The sequence below is a fragment of the Oryza sativa genome, chromosome 8 (genome assembly GCF_034140825.1).
Source record: "Oryza sativa Japonica Group chromosome 8, ASM3414082v1".
NCBI lineage: Eukaryota > Viridiplantae > Streptophyta > Magnoliopsida > Poales > Poaceae > Oryza > Oryza sativa.
This window is the reverse complement of record NC_089042.1, coordinates 21,420,182-21,440,936: the sequence shown is the minus strand read 5'-3', so window position 1 is coordinate 21,440,936 and position 20,755 is coordinate 21,420,182. Positions and strand designations below refer to the sequence as shown.

Here is a 20,755-nt window from a genome sequence, read left to right as displayed (position 1 = left end):
GGACACTATTTCTCTTTTCCTTCCAGCCGAGTAACAGAGGAGAGGGAGAGAGTAGGGCGTCAATGCTCCGGTGGCCAGGGATCGGCGACGTTGGTGGCGGATAATGTTCCCGGGCGACGCGCATCCGGGGAGGGTGGTGTCAAGCAAAGGGGGAGAAGGAGATGGCCGGAACGGCAACACAAAGAGCTCAGCTCCGGCCGGCTATGGTGGTGGCGCTGGTGGCCTGACTCAGAGGTGGAGGGAAAGGGGAAAGGGGAAAAATGAACTCTCCTCGGTGAGGCAAAGCCTATGGTGAAAGGGAATAAGAAGGGGAGAAACGGAGGAGGAGATCGGCCGACGGTAGATGGTGGCTAGTCATGGCAAGGAGAGAGAAATTTGGCCGACGGCGACGAGCACCAGGTCGGCACCCTTGACCAGCCGGCCGGAGACGCCGAGCACCAGGTTGGCGCCCTTGGGCAACCTGAGGTCCTCCCGGAACGCGCGGCCCAACGCCGCGTCCGGCTCGAACTGTGCCTCGTCGACACCGTTGAGGATGACGTGCACGCGGCGGTTGGGGATCTGGTACACGTCGCGCAGCATCTCCCCCGTGGTGTCGCTGATGGCCACGTGGTGCACGTAGCTCCGGAAGAAGTGCACCTCGGACAGCACCCGGTACACCGACTGGGCCAGGCTGTGGTTGGACGCCGGCGACATGCGCTCGTCCTCGCCGCGGGTGAGGTCCTGGTATATCCTCGAGTGCAGCGCCTCGAGGGATATGCCGTGCCACGACACAACCAGGTTGGGCACGTCGCGCGCCCAGCAGTGGAACATGGCCACGCTCTCCGAGTGTATGACGTCGAACGGGTCATTCTCGGCCTCAGCCTCTGTACAGCTTCCACGCCTCGTTGCAGCGCCACACCCCGGGGGTGCAGGAGGAAGAAGATGAACAGAGAAAGAGAGAAAGAGGGATTGACAAGTGGGGCCCATGGGTAAACTTGTCTTTAACCAATGTTTCTCTCTCCGTTTTGGCCGGAAATAATACAATAATGTGAGGAGTGTCCAGCAGCTAATTACTACTTTTTTACAGTGTCCACGAAAAGATTAACGATCTTCGGGTGTCTTACAGCAAAAGCCGTAATCTTTCAGTGTCCTGTAGCAAATTTTGTCTTTTTATTATAATATTTTTTGAACTGCAAAACAATGTTTTTTTTAGAGAAATTGATATATACCAAAGTTCTTTATAAAAATCAAATAAATTCAATTTTCAAGTTTATAATTGATATTCAATTAATTATACCCTAATATCTTGTCTAGTTTTACCTACCAACAAAAAAAACTCAAGCAAGATGAACATATGAACGCAGCCTAAGCCTAATTGACATGTAAGCTTTCTTTAGTTATGATAAGCCCAATCGGTTGGCCTAATAAGCTGAAATAAAAGTTAAAATTTAAATTTTCAAACTTAATTTTAAGGTTGATTATAAGATATTTTTAACGTAATTTTTTTACACTGGCTTTTTAAGTCACTATGAACAAATATATAAAATTTTTACCTATAAATTAACTTTTATTCTCTAATAAACCGTTTTGTCTTAGTAGGGAATATAGGCAACCAATAAGGCTCGATGCCATAAAGTTATATATAACTCTATTTTGGGAAACCAAAGATTCTAAGAAACATCTTATGAGTAACTATCTAGTGAAAAACTAGGTAATCTCACCTTCAAGATTCTAAGGCATTGCTTTTTTTTTTTTCTGATTATGGATTTAGGATTTTTCACTTGCATACCTCCAAATTCTTAAATGGCGTAATTCGTGCAAACTTTTCTTAAAATACTTTTTTTCTAGAATAACTTTTCAACTTTGTATGAATTCTATGTCTATTTATATTATATAAAAGTTAGTGTATTTTGAGATGAAGGTGTATCATTTATCATAGTTGAATCTCTTAGAAGTACTGAATATGGCTTACTAAGATTTAGGATCCGTACTAAAGAACAATTTGACATAGCTTTTTATCACACTTAAAATAAGAAATATCATTAGTAGGTGCCTAATTAAATATTAACTACTCCCTCCGTCCCCCGGATACGTTCCATCCACCCTAAAATTGTTAAATTTTAGAACAGAGGGAGTAATAAAAAAATAGAAAATCATATTTATTTATTTATTTTTAGAAAAGACTTTTATAGAATTATTTTAAGAAAGTAGGTGTATGACCTTTTCTTTTCGCTTATACTTATACTTATCAGCTAAATTTTCAATTTTTACTCTTAAATTTAGAGCCGATTTCGAGGTTTTTTTAATCGTAGTTTATTTTTTAACATTTGCTTTTAGATCGTTAAAAATACATACATAAAAGTTTTGAAAACAAATTATTTTTTGTTTGTAGATATATCATTTGGTTTATTTCTGGAATGTCCCAAAGGACCCAAACGATAGGCTGTTAGGTGGTGTTTGGGAAGGTTTAGTCCCTTTGACAAAAATTTTAGTCCCTACAGGAGGGACTTATGCTTTTGTGAGCCCTCCTTCCCAAATACCACCTTAGAAAGCTTTCAAACCGAGGCTTTTTCTTCGGTTTATGAATTATTATGACTGACCAGGGTTTACGATTACGACGAAATCTAGTTGGATTTTGCGAAATTTTAATGTTTCGACGAGGCTCGAAAGTAGAAACCGCCTGAGATTTCGAGAAGTTTCATGCAAATTCAAATTTGAATTGATAAAAAAAGAAAAAAAATCAAAAAAAAATCTTATAAATACTATGATATTCATAGAACCTATTGTGATATAAATTTTTGAAAAAAATGATGTATTATGTGTATTTACTCAAACTTACATCAGGAAAAAAATTTCAGCAAATTACCTCTATTACAAATTACTGATTGAAATTTTTCGATCGGAATTTCGCCAAAACCGATCGGTTTTCGAGAACTTGTCGGCAAACTTAGGGAATTTGTATTCAAATTTTGGTTTATGAAATTTATTCATAATTTATCGGTTTTTCACCGGATTTCATGAAATCCCGAATTCTGTCCGTGCCCGAAATAGAAGGGGCTCTCGGCTATCAAAAGACAAATTCGTTTTTTCTTGCCTACTGCTAACATCGTTGGCAATTTGGAAGCGGGTAGTACTGCCAAGGATGCAGTACTGTACAGGATTTGGGTGACCTGCAGAAGCAACGCGTCTTCTCAGCCGCAGCGTGGCAGAGAGTGAGTGACCAGTGTCACAGTGTGTGATGGCCTCTAGTTTGTTGGCTTCTGGGATTTGGTTTCGAGCTGGCTGTCAGCTGGATGCTGACCTCCGATAATTATAATCACCAAACCCCGGGCCACGCGATTAAAAGTAGATTCCCTTAGGCACAAATAAAGCCCAACCACTTTTCAGCCATCAGCCCTCTTTGACATGGCAAAATTTCCCTTCTCAAATCTTCCTCAAATAAAATCATCTCATATTTGGCTACAATATTGTAAGTATTGGGACAAATTTATTGTAAAGGTTCTTGGTTCATGAACTTGTGCTTTCAAAGGGTATTTGGAGATATGCCGTACTATTTGTAGAGCTTATTTATGTGTTAAAATTCAACGTACATGGATAGATTTTGTAGAACTACGAGATTCTTTTGGTCAATATATCTCTACTATTATAAAAATTAAAGATGTTTTTGCCGGTATTTTGATACGTCATTTGTGTTTGAGTCGGTTTTTAAGGTCGTTCGCTTTTGGAAATACAGATCCGTGTTTAAGTCGGTTTTTAAGTTCGTTCATTTTTAGAAATACATATTCATGTTTGAGTTTAATTTTAAGCATGTTCGCTTTTAAAAATACAAAAGGAATCGTATAAGAAATCTCTTAATTTAAAAAAAAAACTTTGCATGCTAAGTTGAGATGAAAGTCAGACTCCTAATTGCAACTCATGATTTTCTAAAAAAAATATATTCAAGCGAATTCCCACAGAATTTTACCCTAACTAAACCGTATAACAATAATAAAATTAAAATAGCATTCACCTGTTGTAACGCACGGGCATTTTCTAGTTTAGTATAAAATTGGATTTGAGTACATCATATATATCGTACTATGATAAATACGTTATTGATATTAGAGTCTGTTGATGCTATGTTAAATTACATCATAATTTTTGTTGTAGATTTGTGTTCATTTGGAAATGTGGTGAACAACGAGTATCTTTATCTCGATATTTTACGTGCAATACCTAATTTTTTTTATTTTGGACTAAATTTTATGGCACTTTTTTGAGTTATTATTCAATTGTCTCGTTGCTATGTGTGAAACCACTATGCAAAGCATTACTTTATGGTCCCTGAGGAACACAAATAATTACATTTTTTTAATACTGTGTTCGCATGTGGGAGGCAGAAAACCTGGTACTATCGCTGCCCATGGACCATCCAAAAACCCAGTGTCCAAATAGTTTTAATTCTCCAATGGAGTTTGTTGTCCCCATTGATTGTCATCACCCATTTGCAAGCCAGATGAGATGAAACTCCATGGAAACTGTCATATGCCCGTTTGGACTGACTGAGGCTACTCTGGTGCCTCAAACGTGGCATGTCTTGAGAGGTAGGGGTCGCTAGGAATAATTACCATATTATCACGCTCATGTGCCATTCGATTAAGAAACCAACGTCAATGATGTCTGAAATAATGGTATGATTGTTAGAGCAGATACAATAGCGGACTATTAGCCAGCTATAAACATATCTAAGAGCAAGTTCAATAGTAGAGTTAACTGCCGGCTCCAAAATTCACCACATCATTTAAGAGATAACTAAACAACGGTAGATACAGCAATTGGCTACACACATGCTTTAACCAAGGCATTCTGTCAGGTGTTGGTAACTTCTGCATGTTCAAGTTCTAATTTTCGATTGGTTGTCCCGAGCTGCAGGGGGTAGGCCCCCGGTGTTAATTTTGGTAATTAATGACAAGCGCTAATTGTGGACTAACCGTTGTCTTTGAGCTATACATTTTAAGTTAGGGCCACGTCGAATGTGCGCATGGATGATTATCGATGGATTAAAATTGACGGCGCAAAGCAAAGGGAAAGAAGACGGTAAAACTAGCGCTTTAATTTAGAATTGATCGAGGTGTAGGGCGATCAAATTTGCTAGTTTATTTTTAGTTTCGCCGTACTATTAAGAGGAGTAATGACCTAGCAAAGAGATGATTTTAATTGCCACATTAGGTCATTATGCATTTAGACTTGTGCTCACATTTCACACACACACTTCACTGGGTTCGGCCTGACCAGGGGCGGTCAGACCGGCCACATAGTGGCGGTCTGACCGGCCGCAAGAAGGCGGTCTGACCGGCGCATAAGGCCGGTCTGACCGGAGGCACATGCGCGGTCAGACCGGCCCCCTGGAGGCCGGGATGGTGCTGCTCGGGATGGCCGATACAGAGTCAACGGAGCCGTATTCGGTCAGACCGAGCCGATAGCGGTCTGACCGAGCCGAGGCCGGTCTGACCGGCCACCCCATGTCGGTCTGACCGGCTAGGCCGATGGGGCCCTCTGACAGGGCTACAACGACTAGTTTTCTAGCCGTTGCAGAGTAGCACGGTCTGACCGGCTGCATACCTCCGGTCAGACTGGCAGAGCACAGAGTTGGGGGATTTCGTCCCCAACGGCTAGTTTTGGTGAGTGGGAGTATAAATACTCCCCTACTAGCAGCAAGGGGACTCTCTTGGCACCCTATTCAATTGCATACACCCCTTGCACCTCTCTCACACTCACTTGAGCTTTGTGTTCATCCATCTAGTGTGTTAGAGGGTTGATTAGCCAAGAGTCAAGTGCATTTGCTTCCATTGTAGAGCTAGTGTGGCACTTGATCATCTCCACGCCGGGTTATTGCTTGTTACTCTTGGAGGTTGCCGCCTCCTAGACGGCTTGTGGAGGAGTTGCCCGGTGACTTCTCCGAGAAGATTGTGGAGGAGGCCCGGAGCCGGTTTGTGAGTGGTTTGGAGTTCACCACCTTCGGAGTGAAGGAAGAACTACCCCGAGTGATCGAGGCTTGGGTAGTCCTCTCCGTGGGCCGGCTCCCGTCTTGTCCATCCCTTGACGAAGGGGGCGTGCGGTGGCTTCGTGGTTGAGCGATGGAGTTGGGCTCGCCTCAACGGGGAGTAGGAAACCGACGAGTTTCTGAACCTCGGTGAAAAATCTCTTGTCGCATTGTCTCATTTGATTGTCGCATTTACTTTTGTGCAATTTACATTTCTAGAGACATACTTGAGATCATATCACCCTAGGATTGCTAAACATTAACATAGGAGTGTGATTTACTTTCCTAGAGATATGATTGAGCCACTATCACCCTAGGTTTGCAAAACATAACTTAGTTGCTTAGTTAGAGTTGACCCTCACCAATCCTAGCAACTTAGGTTAGTTTTGATTAGGTGTCATTTAATTTTAAATCGCCTATTCACCCCCCCTCTAGTCGACATCTCGATCCTACAGGGGGCCAGAGCGCCTAGGCGCTCGTGCTTGAGCCGGCGACTGGATTGTCGTCCGCTTTGCTCTCTCTGCTTTCCCTCTCTCTCATATATGTTAAAATATTAGGTAAGCAGGCTATTAGTCTGCTATTGTACCTGCTCTAATGAGATAAAAGATAAGAGAGAAGAGCAGCATGCTATAGATCTGTAGCCAGCTGCAGTACGGACTTTAAGACGTAATGTGTGTATGACAGGTGGGACCATATATTAATAGTATAGTAAATAGCTATTGTATGAATTAGCTATTAGATTGGCTATAGATGAATTGGAGCTAGTAGTGAGCTATACTATTAAACTTGCTCTTAGTACTACTCTACTTGCTCCATTAGTCTCAAAATAAACCAACTTCTAAATTTTAAAATTTGTCTTAAAATAAACCAACTCTTACATTCTTACTACTACCCACTATCAATCAACAAATCGAGAAATTTTATTACTTCAATACCCCTCATCTACCCATTAACCAATACCCCTCATCTACCCACGGTACAACAATCCAGTGCAAGAACTTGAAAATTGAACATCCGAGTACAACAACTTGACAAGTGGGTGTGTTCTAGTACAAGAACACGAGAAATGAGCGTTCTAGTGCAACAACTTGGCAAGAAGGTGTAACTTAGTATAGGAACTTTATGAGTGATCATATAAATGCAACAACTTGCAATGTAGGTACGATTTTGATACAGTTAGTTAAGAAGTTATTGTTAACAGTGAAATTTGGTAAGCTCGGAGTAGTCATCGGCTTAGAGTCAGCATCGGCTTCGAAGTCCTGAGATTCGCCGACGAGAGTTGTCAAGTCGTCAGTTGTCGGATTCTTGCTATATTCGGTTAAGGAAATTGATCTACTAAATGAAGCTTATACATAAGAGACCGAGTTCAAAGAGAATACGACATGGCAAGTTATCTATTAATTAGGAATAGTTTGTTAGTTTCCTTTTATCTTTAGGAAAGTGTGTTTAGTGTCCTATAAGGACTTTATCTTTTCCTTTTATCTTTAGTAAACTTTCTTTCTTATCCGACAAGGACTTGTATCAGCCCATGGGTATAAATATGTACACCCGGGGTCTATGTAATCTATCTTCACGATCAATACAATTCGGCGCATCGCCACCCTTTTTTACTTCTACTTTTGTTTTTACGTTCCGGCGGAACTTGGCACCCGACGCGGGGCTGCATCGTCTTCGATCTCCGGCGAAGGGATAAGTCCAATGTTCCGCCGGTCCAGGCAATTGTATCGTCTACGTCGGCGTTGTTCAAGGCTGCATCAGTACATTCGACCTCTTAGATTGCTCTGGTTTGGATGATATATTTGCCTACCTATTTATCATGTCTCTGTTAATCTAGTCTTAGCATATCAATTTAGCTCTATCGGCTGCTTCTCGTTTTAGGGTTTCTGCCGGTATCGGCTAAATCGCGTTGCTAGATTAGATTAGCTTAGACATCTACCACCCTGAAAACTTAGTCAACGGCTTGATTGTCTAGATATTATGTTTCTTTTCATACTTAGTGTTGCATCAGTTAAGTTTGATCTACTAAGTCGTGCTTAGAACCATAATCTCTAGCCTGCTTCTTGATTGCCAATAAGGGTTTCATCGGGGTTTCAGCCGGTGAGTTATCTGGATGTTGCATCGGCTCATAAGGATTGCATATACATATAAGTTGGATTTAGCCGATGACAACAAAGGTTTCACTGTTTAATCTAATCTTGTGGATTTCATGACATCGGACCTCCAGCCGATGTGTGCTTTAACCTTCGGATTGATGCTTATTTATTATATCTTGTTTCTAGCCAATTGGTTTCTACTCGACTATATTGTTATTACATCATCAACAGCCGATTGCCTTTATATCATTATCTACATTGGATATATAGCCGATTGCTTACACTCTATCGCTATCGGCTGGTATCGGCATCGGCTATTATTGGCTATCGGCTGGAACTACTCCATCGGCTGTCAGCCGATCGACTGTTTTGATCTACTATTTACATATCTTGTCAGTTGCAGGATCAAACCGACTGGCACGCCCGCATATCAACAACCTTTGGACCTGCACTGGAGCTAAGCAGATCTCCCAGGCCGGTGTGTTCGATTTTTTAGTCAACAGTTATACAACAACTTAATTACTTGGAGCATATTTTATACAAATTCATTTTTAAGTACTTATTTTGACAATATACTAGCATGGTTTTGTATAAGCATATTTATATTTTTATTCTATTAACTAATAACTGAAAGTCAATATAATTGGATGTAGAAATAGTTATATTTCGGTTGATATTTGAGAAGGTAAAGAAAAAAAATTCTTAAAGGTAATTGGATGTGCAATATAATTCTTAAAGATTAAATTTAATATTATAAGTTAATATCCATAGGATTGCTATATAATGGCATACTGACATCGTGAGAAAAAAAACTTACTTAGCATATGCTTAGCTAAGTTGATACACCAAAATACTAAATTGTCAAGTTCTTGTAATATAACGCACCCACTTGTCAAGTTGTTGCACTCAAACGTTCAATTCTCACGTTCTTGCACTGGCTCGCATCCATCTGTCAAGTTGTTGTACCGTGGGTGCAATTTACTCTAAATACATTATGGCCTTCTGTTTCTCTTCTTAAAATCTCCTTGGGATGCTAGGGTTTGAGGGTTTTTTTTAATAGAGGGAGCAACCCTGGAATATGACATAAATCTGAACATAGTTTATATCTAGATTCACGTGTAAAATTTGATTTATTTTGAAGTAGACGGAATAGTGTATTATTAAATCTAGATAACTGTTGTTCACTTGTTTGTATAAATAATATAACCATACAAATTATATAATATCTTGTTGTTTGGCATATGCTTATGGGATAACCATTGCAATTTCAGATTCCAGCATGCTAGTGATGTCAAACATCCCCAAATGATGTTTGAGCCTTTTGGAGCCTTTTGAAGCATCTACTGATGTTGATGCATATCAAGTTAAACTACTCTGGTAAGGCAGTATCACCATTGTAGGCTTGTAGTAGCTGCTTTTTTTTTCCACTGGTAAGCTTGGAAATAAAAGCTTATCCTGGCCAATCAATGTGGGCTACTTGCTACTAACTTGCTATCATTATTTGCTTTCTCATGAAGTATTAGTACTTTGGTTGTTTGGTGTCATCAGCTACTCCATTCAGCTTCTTCAATACCTAACCCTGATGAGTGGTATAGAATTCTAGGAGCTGAATTACTCCATCATTCCTAAAATATAAAGGTTTTTAAGTGAATAAGACACATCCTAACAATACAAATTTGAACAATCATAGTAGTATGAATCTGGGCAAGAGTCTATCCAGATTCATAGTATTAAGATGTGTCCTATCTACCCAGAAACTCTTATTTTTTAGGACCGAGGGAGTATGCTTTAGGCCCATTTGAACAATTATTTTTCTCTATCTTGTAGGATTTGAACTACTGTTTTCATGTTGTTGTTTAAAACATGTTCTACTAATTTCCAAAAAATAATGTCTCTTTCATAGTATGATGTACAGTACTCTATTATCTTTCTTCCTTTTCTGCCAAAGGATGCTGTACATGAGCTCATCTGCCTACAGGATACTGTCAGGATGTGACATGCTGATAACCCTTTTTTTCCTTTTGTATTTTCATGGTCTACTTTTCCCTCTTGCTCAAAACATCAAATACGGCACCTTCCGTCCAAAATCATCTTTGGCACACCACTGCTGATGGTAACCTATAAACAAAGCAAACACCAAATTATACTACGGGGTGTTTAGATACTGGGGTATAAAGTTTTGATGTGTCACATCGGATATTATATAGGGTGTCGTATAGGGTGTTCGGGCACTAATAAAAAAACTAAGTACAATATCCGTCAGTAAACCGCAAGATGAATTTATTAAGCCTAATTAATCCGTCACTAGCATATATTTATTGTAGCACCATATTGTTAAATCATGGAGCGATTAAACTTAAAAGATTCGTCTCTCAAAGTAGTTGTACTCTGTGCAATTAGTTATGATTTAGCATATATTTAATACTTTATGTAGGTGTTCAAACATTTGATATGATATGGTGTAAAATTTTAGGGTGGGATCTAAATAGACCCTATATGACCTTGGGTCCGTTTGAGAGCTTAATATTTTGAGAAGCATTTGGTTGGTAGCTATCTTCTAAGAATCTAGAATAGCTAGGTTTCCCAGATTCTGGCTGCCAGTTTATTTTCTGGATTCTACATCTATAACTTCGTAGAATATGTACCAAAAGCTGATCTGTTGAATAAGCTTTTGATTCTGAGAGAAGTAGCAACAACTTTAAGCTCCCCAAACAGACCTATTGGTTGGTTAAAAATAAACTAACCAACGTAAAGAAAAAAAAAACTGAGAGGGTACTGCACTACTAAAACTATGTATAGTAGAATCAACATAGTAGTGTTACATTATACATGTAAAATTCCTATGAAATTTTCATGGGTCAAACGAAGTGTAAGTGTTGAGAACTGCCAGTGTACATTTCAATTGGTCTTATTTTCTCTCAGGCAACTTAATTGAACACAACCAAATTGGCAATCACGGATACATATTTTTTTTTTAAGAAAAACATATAAGATACACAGATCATTATGCACACACATACATGGAAGTACAACTATGAACACACATGTTTCAAATAACCAGAGGTTCACGATAAATTCCTGCAGATCCCATTAAATCCAAAATTATATATGAACACATGTTCAAATAGCTAGAGACTAACGGTAAATTCTTGATCTCATTGAACCCTGTTGATTCCTATTAAAAGTACAGCAATATTTGTATACACTAGGATTTAGACATCAATAAATGAAGGGTGTGTTTAGTTCCACGCTAAAATTGGAAGTTTGACTAAAATTAGAAGTTTGAAGAAAAAAAATTAGAAGTTACAGGGTGTGTTTAGTTTACGTTAAAATTGGAAGTTTGATTGAAATTGAAACGATGTGACGGAAAAGTTGGAAGTTTGTGTGTAGAAAAGTTTTGATGTGATGGAAAAGTTGAAAATTTAAAGAAAAAGTTGGGAACTAAACCAGGCCTGCGTAGAAAAGTTTTAATGTGATGGAAAAGTTAAAAATTTGAAGAAAAATTTGTGAACTAGACAAGGCCGAAGTCATGCACATACAATGTCACCGCTATACCTCCCGTGCTTTCACCATAACAACTGGGAGTATCACTTTGGTTGTGTTCTTACCAAGGTTTCCCAACTCATTTCCCTCGTTTTTCGCAGGCACGCTTTTCAAACTGTTAAACGATATGTTTTTTTTGCAAAAAGTTTCTCTACGAAAGTTGCTTAAAAAATCATATTGATCCATTTTTGAAAAAAAAAATAGCTAATACTTTATTAATCGCGTGCTAATAGACTGTTCCGTTTTCCGTGCGCACTGTTCCAGTTGGGAACATATGCTCCACTTAACACAATGGCATGTTACTAGGGACAACACTAGTGGTTGGCCCATTCGAGTTCAAACACATGAATTAAAGTTCACCTTAGAGCTATAAAATTAAAATTTAGTTTATTTAATCGAATTAGAACAGACCAACTTATGCCTATCCCTAGATGGGGGAAGTATCTGGTGCAATCACCTAATTCGGTGTAATAATGCAACTCTCATCCTACACCGTTGGATTAAGAAATGGACGTCCGAGATTTATCCACGTCATCATGAGTTAAAATTTAACTCGCAGATTCACTCATAAGTTAAAATTTACTGGGAGTTAAATTTTAACTCATGGTGATGTGGACGAATCTCGGACGTCCATTTCTCGATCCAACGGTGTAGGATGAAAGTTGTATTATTGCACCGAATTAGATGATTGCACCGGATACTTTCCCCCTAGATGGTGCTTGTCACCGTATATGAAAATATCCAAGTTGGCAAAGCAAGATCAAATAGAGTTTATATTTCTCTAGGATACGAAAAATTGACAATAGGTTGTCTTCGGGAATAATTGCACATGTTGGAAAGGTGTGCCATACCAAAAAGGGAAAAAAAATGTCAACAGACTAAAGTCTGGACTTAGAAAGTCAAAAGTTTCATGCGTATAAACTGTGTCTTAATGAGCAGAAATACTGTTCTTTTATGCAGCCATTCGCAAATGATATTCTTCCTGTGGGAACTCCATGCTTGACCGCGTAGTTTAACATAAACATTTTAAAGTTCCGCTATTTTGATAATCCTTGTCATAATTCGACTTTTGAAAAAGAAAATCTGAATCATAATTCAAAATACCAGGTTCGTGCGCTAGCTAGGAGCCAGACGCATAAAGCAAGCGAATCCTCATATCTCCTCAATAACCGTAAAATCACTTTCGAAGAATATATCAAACACAATGATATGGTCAAGTACATTTGCTTAGCAATCATTTAGATTAGTCTACAGAGGGATCCAAGATTGATAGTACAAGAATCTGTTTAATGCAAGATTGATATTACAAGAATCTGCTTAGCAATCATTTAGAATATATATATAGTCTGTTTGGCACAGCTCCAGCTCCAGCTTCACCTCTCGTGGAACTGGAGCTCAGCCAAACAGTTTCAGTTTCACCAAAAATAGGAGTGGAGCTAGGTAAAGCTCTCTCACAAAATGAACTAGAGTTGTGTAACTGGGTTTAGGCAGTTCCACAACTCCACTCCAGACTTAATTCCTGAAGCTAAATTTAAGAGTTGGAGCTGTACCAAATAGGCCCTGTCTTACAGTGACCGAACGCATAATCAGCATCCACATTCGACTGATTTTACTGGGGAAAGAAAAAAAAATGCTCTGATGAGATATGGCTGGCATCGGCACAAAATCAGAAGCATGATTTCCACTCAATTGTGTGTGCACCTGACATTGCCATCGAGTAAAAAAAAAAAGCAATAATCTTTCGATGAAAGTTGGAGCCGAGGGAGAAAATCCATATGCCTCTTGTGCAGACAATTATGTGCAAACAAACTTCCAAACAGTCCACATTCCCGGGCACCAAGTGGAGCACAAACATCATTGATACTTGTGTGTGTGCGTGTGTGCGCAATTGACAGCATGGGTGGCACTCAATATCTCCTCTCTTTAGCAATAATAGCTTTAATGCCATGTCCTCCACAAAGATTCCCTGTGGATAATTGAAAAGCTGATCGCCTAATTCTGACAGTGATTCTCATGGCTTTTGTAGACCATGTCCATTTGTTAAACCTTGTGATCCAGAGAGGATGTTGCATATATTGATCCCTGTTCACTTTGCCGAACTTGCATAATCTTTTATGGTATTTCTTGTTGAACCATAGTTAAGCTTAAATAGCAGGGTACACACAGGTAGCAACATGTCTCCTTCAGTGGGGCGTGGCTAGCTTAAGCTTTAGGTTGCGTTCTTTCTCATGGGTTGGGAACCCAACCCTCCGCAATCTGAATTTTTTAAGCAACTTTTGTATAGAAACTTTTTGCAAAAATCGCACCGTTTAGCAGTTTGAAAAGCGTATGCGTGGAAAACGAGGAAGATAGGTTGGGAACCTTGAGTATAGAACACAGCCTTAGTAGTGCTAGTATCATAAAAAAGAACTAGATATAAGGGAGAAAATATCACGAAAACATTGCACTAAAGATCGAGAAAAGGCATCTGATAGCCGGCTCATACCCATATGAGGACCCGTAACCCAAACGCCGGTTCTTAACTCACATTTTTTATAACACATACCTACTAAGGAGCTTTTATTTTTAAGCCAGAGTTCGAGTCTTGGCCGGTAGCCTCACAACCCAATACTTCACTATCATACTTCACTATCGCTATTATCATCTTTTCTGAAACCATGCGCACGCTTACACTCCTAGTAGCCTGGGAATATAGAATGAAAGGAACCGTAGAACATTTCAGCAAAAGAAGCTCTCGACAGGAAACCTTTTGGCTAAAATCAAGGAGGAGGCCAAGTCGTCAATACTACTTCCTCTATTTCATAATGAAAGATTTTCTAGCATTGCTCATATTTATATAGATGTTAATAAATTTAGGCACATACATATGTATGCAGGTAATGCTACATTGTAAAACGGAGGGAGTAGTATCTTAACCTGAAGTGTTTTTGGATTTTTAAAGTTTGACTTCTTAGATCTTTTATCCATCGTCTTAGCAACCATGAAAAGAGACTTGGGCATCGAAAGTGACGAATAAAACCAATTATTTCTAACCTCAAATTCTAAAATGCAAAATTATAATCCAAAGCATTGTCAACCAAGTCTTAAAAAGTGCCTCCTCAAGGAAAATTGGCAAAGTAGCTGTTATGCCCATCTTGTATTCCGGATAATCTTGATACATACACCGGGTCCATGGTAGACCAAAGATGATGCATCTCATAATCGAGAAAGGTATAATGTGTGAGCGAAACATTAGGTGATGGCCATTGAGATGAGGATCTTATCTCTGAAAACCCAATCAAAGATAGCCGAAAGTGTCATCAGGTTGTAACTTTTCCATCATTTTCTCTCTTTATTCCGAGATATGATAACTAAACCATTATTAACAAGTTGGTAATAGACCGGTCAAGAAATAGTAGCAGTGGTGGGCAAAAGAAATGACAGGTTGCGTTGGCATACGTTACTCTCAATTAATTATCTTTGGTCTTTGCATATTGGTCAGTGGGGGTTGGCATTTCCAATTTAGATTTTTGTGGACATGGATTAGTGACACAGATCGATCGGTTTGCTTGGCTTATCAACAGCTAACTAATCATGCATGCTGCTGTTTGCAAGTCATCCAAGAGTGGCATTACTGATTGGGATCACAAAGATTAGATTAGAGACTATGGCTCTATCTGCATTGACATTTCTTTAGAGAACATGTACATTGGCCTAATTGGTGTAAACTATTTCGGATAACTTCGAATAGTTTGGCCTAAGCGTGAATAACCCTTTAGCTCATGTTTCATGTTTTATTTTTCAATTTTATTGTAGTAAAACCATTTCTCCATCCATTTCATATTATAATCCATTTAATAAGTTTGAGTAAGTTTGTAAAAAAAATATTAGTACTTTTAATATAAAACAAGCATGTTATTAAAATATATTCAATGCTAAATTTAATAAAACTAATTTGGTATTGTGAATGTTGCTAATTTATTCTATAAACTTGATCAAATATAAAAAAATAATTATAAAAAAAGTCAAACAACTTATAATATAAAACGAGAATGTTCGGTGCCGGTCGCCCGACGCTCCACCAAATTATCGGACGCACTCCCCCAGACGCGCGCGCATGTGCTCCTGGGCCCCAGCGCATGTCTCTGCCTCCACTTACTACGTATCTCTACCACATACTCCGTTGCAATAAATCACCCACATATTTTGGAAACCCTCTATTAAGGGAATTCGTTTCATTTTTTGTTCCACCAAAAAATGTTTCACCTAGTGTACTCATAATGTTTCACTATGTTTAGATCCAATGTTGCAGTGAACTGAAATATTCTTTTGCAACAAATCACCCATATATTTTGGAAACCCTTTATTAAGGGAATTCATTTTATTTTTTGTTCTATTAAAAATGTTTCATCTAATGTACTCACAATGTTTCACTATATATAGATCTAATGTTGCAGTGAACTGAAACATTCTTTCGCTATTTGCTGAAATATTATTTTTATATAAGGTGAAACAACGCCCAATTTAAATGTTTGAAACATTTTTGATCTACTTAGTGAAACAATTCCGATATACTTGGTGGAACATCGTTCACATTTAAAAATAATTCGATAATAAGCTAAAAAAATTTCATCGGAATATATCCATGTGTGGTCTTGTTTTGAAATTTTAAATGCAACGAATTTAATGGTACAATCAGATCATAATTTGGATAAACAATTTAAGAGAAAAATTAGTTTAAAGTGGTTTTCCACGCATACGTGGCGCTGACATCATGCTGACATCAGCGCCCGATTTTCGGACGCCAAGATCGGGCGCCCGATTCTAAGTCTCAATATAAAACAGAGAAAAATATTGCATTACATAGAAGCGTTGCTCACGCGCACGTAGATACAACACTATACACGCATACCATGCTAAAAAAAGATGAAGATCAGCGATAATACCTGACTTCATAAACAAAAGAGAGAATCCATTATATGCCACTCCAAATTAACTGGTTCTCTTATATGCCACTTCAAATTGACTTCTCCTTTCTATGCCACCGGTTCAAGTTTGTCCTCCCTTTTATGCCATTACCATCGCTCCACCGCCAGTTGACTGTTAACTTCATAGTAAGAAGACACATTTGCCCTTGAGATTTAGTACACAATCAATGATAGGTATTTTAGTACTAATATAGCTACTGGATACAACATATGAAAATTGATTTTTTTTTCATCACATGCAATTTTAGCCATCACCATCACAAATAATTTTTCAATATAAGCACGAAACATGCAGTTTTCCAACAATATTTTTAATACAAAGAGCATTTTTCACTGGTTCTGACAAAATTTTGTTCACTCAAAAAGAATTTAAAATAAATTAGTTTTGATTTTTTTGAAATTTACCCATTTTTAGTTGAGAGGGCATATTGGTCATTTACAAAAAAAAAAAAGTAACATTTGACTAACAGTCAACTAACGCTATAGTGCTAGGAGTGGCATAAAAGGGTGGAAAAACTTGAACCAATGACATATAAGGGAGAAGCCAATTTTAAGTGGCATATAAGAGAACTGGCCAATTTCTGGTGGCATATAGGGATTCTCTCTAAACAAAATTATATGAACCAAGATTTAAACTCAGTTCACATCATCGGATCAAGTAGGCCTAGGCCTGCTTAAACAACAGGCTGGGCTAGACCCAGAAAACCCAACCAAAAAGCTGCGGCCTAACCGCCAAAGCCTCGCGCTAAGACAAAAGGAGAAGCCCAAGCCATCCAAACCTCGGCCTAGTGTTGGGCCAGCATTGGGCCAGGCCTGGGTCCGGTGGCCCATGAACAGGTCTACACAGGTTTGTCCGAGCAGGCCCACGGTTGGTGCTAGTTCGGCCCATCGAAACAGGCCCACGGTTTGGTCTGTTGGAAAAAGTACACCGAAGGTCCCTCAACTTGTCATCGAGTTATGAATTCGTCCCCAAACCGCAAAACCGGATATATATAACATCTCTCAACTTACAAAACCGTTCACTTTAGGTCATTTGGTGGTTTTGACCTCGGTTTTATCTGACGTGGCGGCTGAGTCAGTGTAGGACCAACGTAGGCCCCACATGTCAGGCTGCCACATCACACCCCCCTCTCTCTCTTTCCCCTCTTCTCCCTTCCTCCCCTCTCTCTCAATTTTCTCCTAAATGGGCAGCCGGCTGACGGGTGGGGAGAGGGTCGTCGGGTTGAGGCGGGAGAGGAGGTCCGGTGGTGGGCGATGAGGCGACGGAGGTGGGGCTGGGCGACGCGACGGACGCTGCGGCGGTGGGCGACGAGGTGGCGGAGGCAGGGCCGGGCGACGTGACGGTGGGCGTCGACGGGCGCCGTGGTGGGCGCAGAGGCAAAGGCGGGGCGGGGCGTGGCGGCGGTAGGTGCGGAGGCGGGCACCGCGGCGGTTGGCACGGAGGCGGGCGTCGCGGCGGTGGATGCGGAGGCGGGCGTCGCGGCGGTGGATGTTGAGGTTGGCGTCGCGGCGTCGCAGCGATGGGTGTGGAGGTGGAGCGGGCACTGTGGAGGCGGCATGGCTACGGGGACGATGGCTTCTCCGTTTTCTTCATCGAGACCAAGTGCATGTTGACGCCGACGTGGTCCTAGCACTCCTCGGTGGGTTCCTCTTCGCCGCTGCACCGACGGGCTTCGCTTCGACCCTTCGCTCCTCCACCACTCTCGACCGCCGCGTCCCCGACCTTGGTGGCTCACGGCGTGGCCGGTGGCCGGCAAGGGAGAAGAACGGCAGCGGCGCTCGGTGGTGAAGACAGGCTGAGGTCGGGGAGACAAGAGGTCACTGCCGCCGCCGTGCTCCCCCTGTCCTCTTCGATCTCCCCCCGTGCTCCCGCCGCCGCTGCTTTCCCCTTCTCCCGCGTCGTCGGCCGCCGGACATCCTCTCCATCCTTGCCCAGCGACCGTCTCCCCACCCGTCGGCTGGCTGCCCATTGAAGTGAAAAGTGAGAGAGGAAGGAGGACGAAGGGAGAGGAGGGGAGAGAGAGAGGGGGTGTGTGGCATCCTGACATGCGGGTCCCACGCTGACTTAGCCGCCACGTTAGATAAAACCGGAGCCAAAACCACCGAAGGACCTAAAGTGAACGGTTTTATAAGTTGAGGGACGTGATATATCTGGTTTTATGGTTTGGGGACGATTTCGTAGCTCGATGACAAGTTGAGGGACCTTCGGTGTACTTTTTCCTTGGTCTGTTCGTGAAGTTTCAAAACAGGCCTGTCTCCTTGTTATTGAGTGCACATCACGGCCCACTAGGCCTCTACGGCCCATACCGATGTGCATTGCCGAGATTGTCCTCAGGGCTATTGTTTGGCTAACCGGCGACCGACGACGACGCGGCGGCCGCCAGCGCGATGACCCGAGCAAGGAGGGCAAGCTCGCGAATACGTTGAAAACCGCCTGAAACTCGTGGTTGAGCCGGCTTGAAACCGGTAGGATTCGGTTGAAATCGATAAAACTAGGGCAAAAACACCGATTTCGAGCCGTTTTCGGTGATTCGATGGGGGAGGGGGGGGGGGGGCGCAAACCACAAATGGTGGACTTATTTTATATGGGCTGAATTTGAGGGCTTGTTTGGTTTAGTGCCCTACCAAAGTATTGGTAGTGCCAAAACTTAAGCATATTTTGGTAGGGTAGCATTTTAGGTGAATGGATTTAGATTGATACCAATTGAAAGCCAAAATTTATATTATACTTAAGAAAGTTATAGAATTATGTCGAATTAATCATGGGCATTAACCATTCACTTGGCTTCAAACCAAGCCATTACATTCACTATTCAAACTACCAAACAGATTGGTAGGGCTCATTTTGGCATCAATTTAAAATGGCCCTGAATTCCTCTCTCTCTCGGCCTCGATCTGTCGCTGTTGCAGACTAATTAAACGACCAACAGATCAAGAATGCCAATCAGAATATAGTGGCAACGAAGATTTATTAACCATTTAATCGCAATAACGCGCACGGCGATTTCTCTGGGAATTAATGTTATTATTGTTGTTGCCGTGCTATTCTTTTATGCTCCTGTCGAGGTGAGTACGTACTACGTATTGATCCATCAGAGGTCCAAGGACACATATGCATGCAATGTACATGTACACACACACGCCTATCTATCTATCTATCTATCTATCTAGCTATCTATCTATCTAACTAACTTTTCCTACCACATAAATGTCAAAATAAAAATGTGGTTCGTGTCCACGAACAGCGCCATGAATTGCATGCACACATCCCACTATTTATTGGCGCCAAAAACTTTACTAGCACTGAATGAAATGCTGCTTGCAGGCACTAGCTACAGTAGTTATAGTGCAACAGGGTCCTAGTAGTAGTACACGGCCCGTTCCATGTTAGTACAAGTTAGTATTTTCGTTTATCCTAAGTTAAACTTTGGTAAGTTTAATTAACCACATTTGTAGAAAAATGTATGTATGAGCATCTCCAACAAAAAATAAATGTTCTATGCTGTATATAAAAGTATATTTAGTGATAGATTTAATAAAACTAATTTGGTGTTGTATAGCATGTCACTACATTTTTCTATAAATTTAATCAAATTTAAGAATGTTTAACTTAATTAGTACAAACTTATAATATGAGATAGGGGGAACAGCAGTAGTACGTGGCGAGGGATTAAATCTGAACAGAACAGTGTAAGGTCGCGGCTGTTCTAGCTAGTAATTCAGTGTACTCCATGCCCATTCATGGATATATGCGCTAAAGCTGTTCATCAGCATGAAAACATGCATGCATATTCTTTGCATATTAAATGTGTGTTTCGATGTTTATGCACCAAAGCAATATCTGCCCAATTTGGAATTAATGTAGTACAAGTTCCAGTTTCCCGCGGAACTAAAACTTGCCATGTGGTATGAAATAGAATTTCCCTCATCTATGTCAATTTTGAGAATTTGGAGTGCATGCATCAATTGACAGAAAAATTCAGGCAGGCAGCAGAAATATTAGAGACCACAGTAGCCAGACAGTCTGTTAACCAAATCTTCCATGAAAAATAAAATGTGTTCTAAACATAGCCTCATTATACCACACTAGCTAGATTAATTAGTAGTAGATTGCCAGTAGAACTCTACCGGCATATAACTAAAATAAAAAT

General features: G+C 40.4%; 1 protein-coding gene across 1 annotated transcript; it reads right to left on the bottom strand.

Moving 5' to 3' along the window:
- Positions 1-354: 354 nt before the first annotated feature.
- LOC136351595 (uncharacterized) lies at positions 355-966 on the bottom strand. The gene has a single exon (XM_066303779.1). The coding sequence runs from the start codon at positions 964-966 to the stop codon at positions 355-357; it is 612 nt and encodes a 203-aa protein (XP_066159876.1).
- Positions 967-20,755: the final 19,789 nt, after the last annotated feature.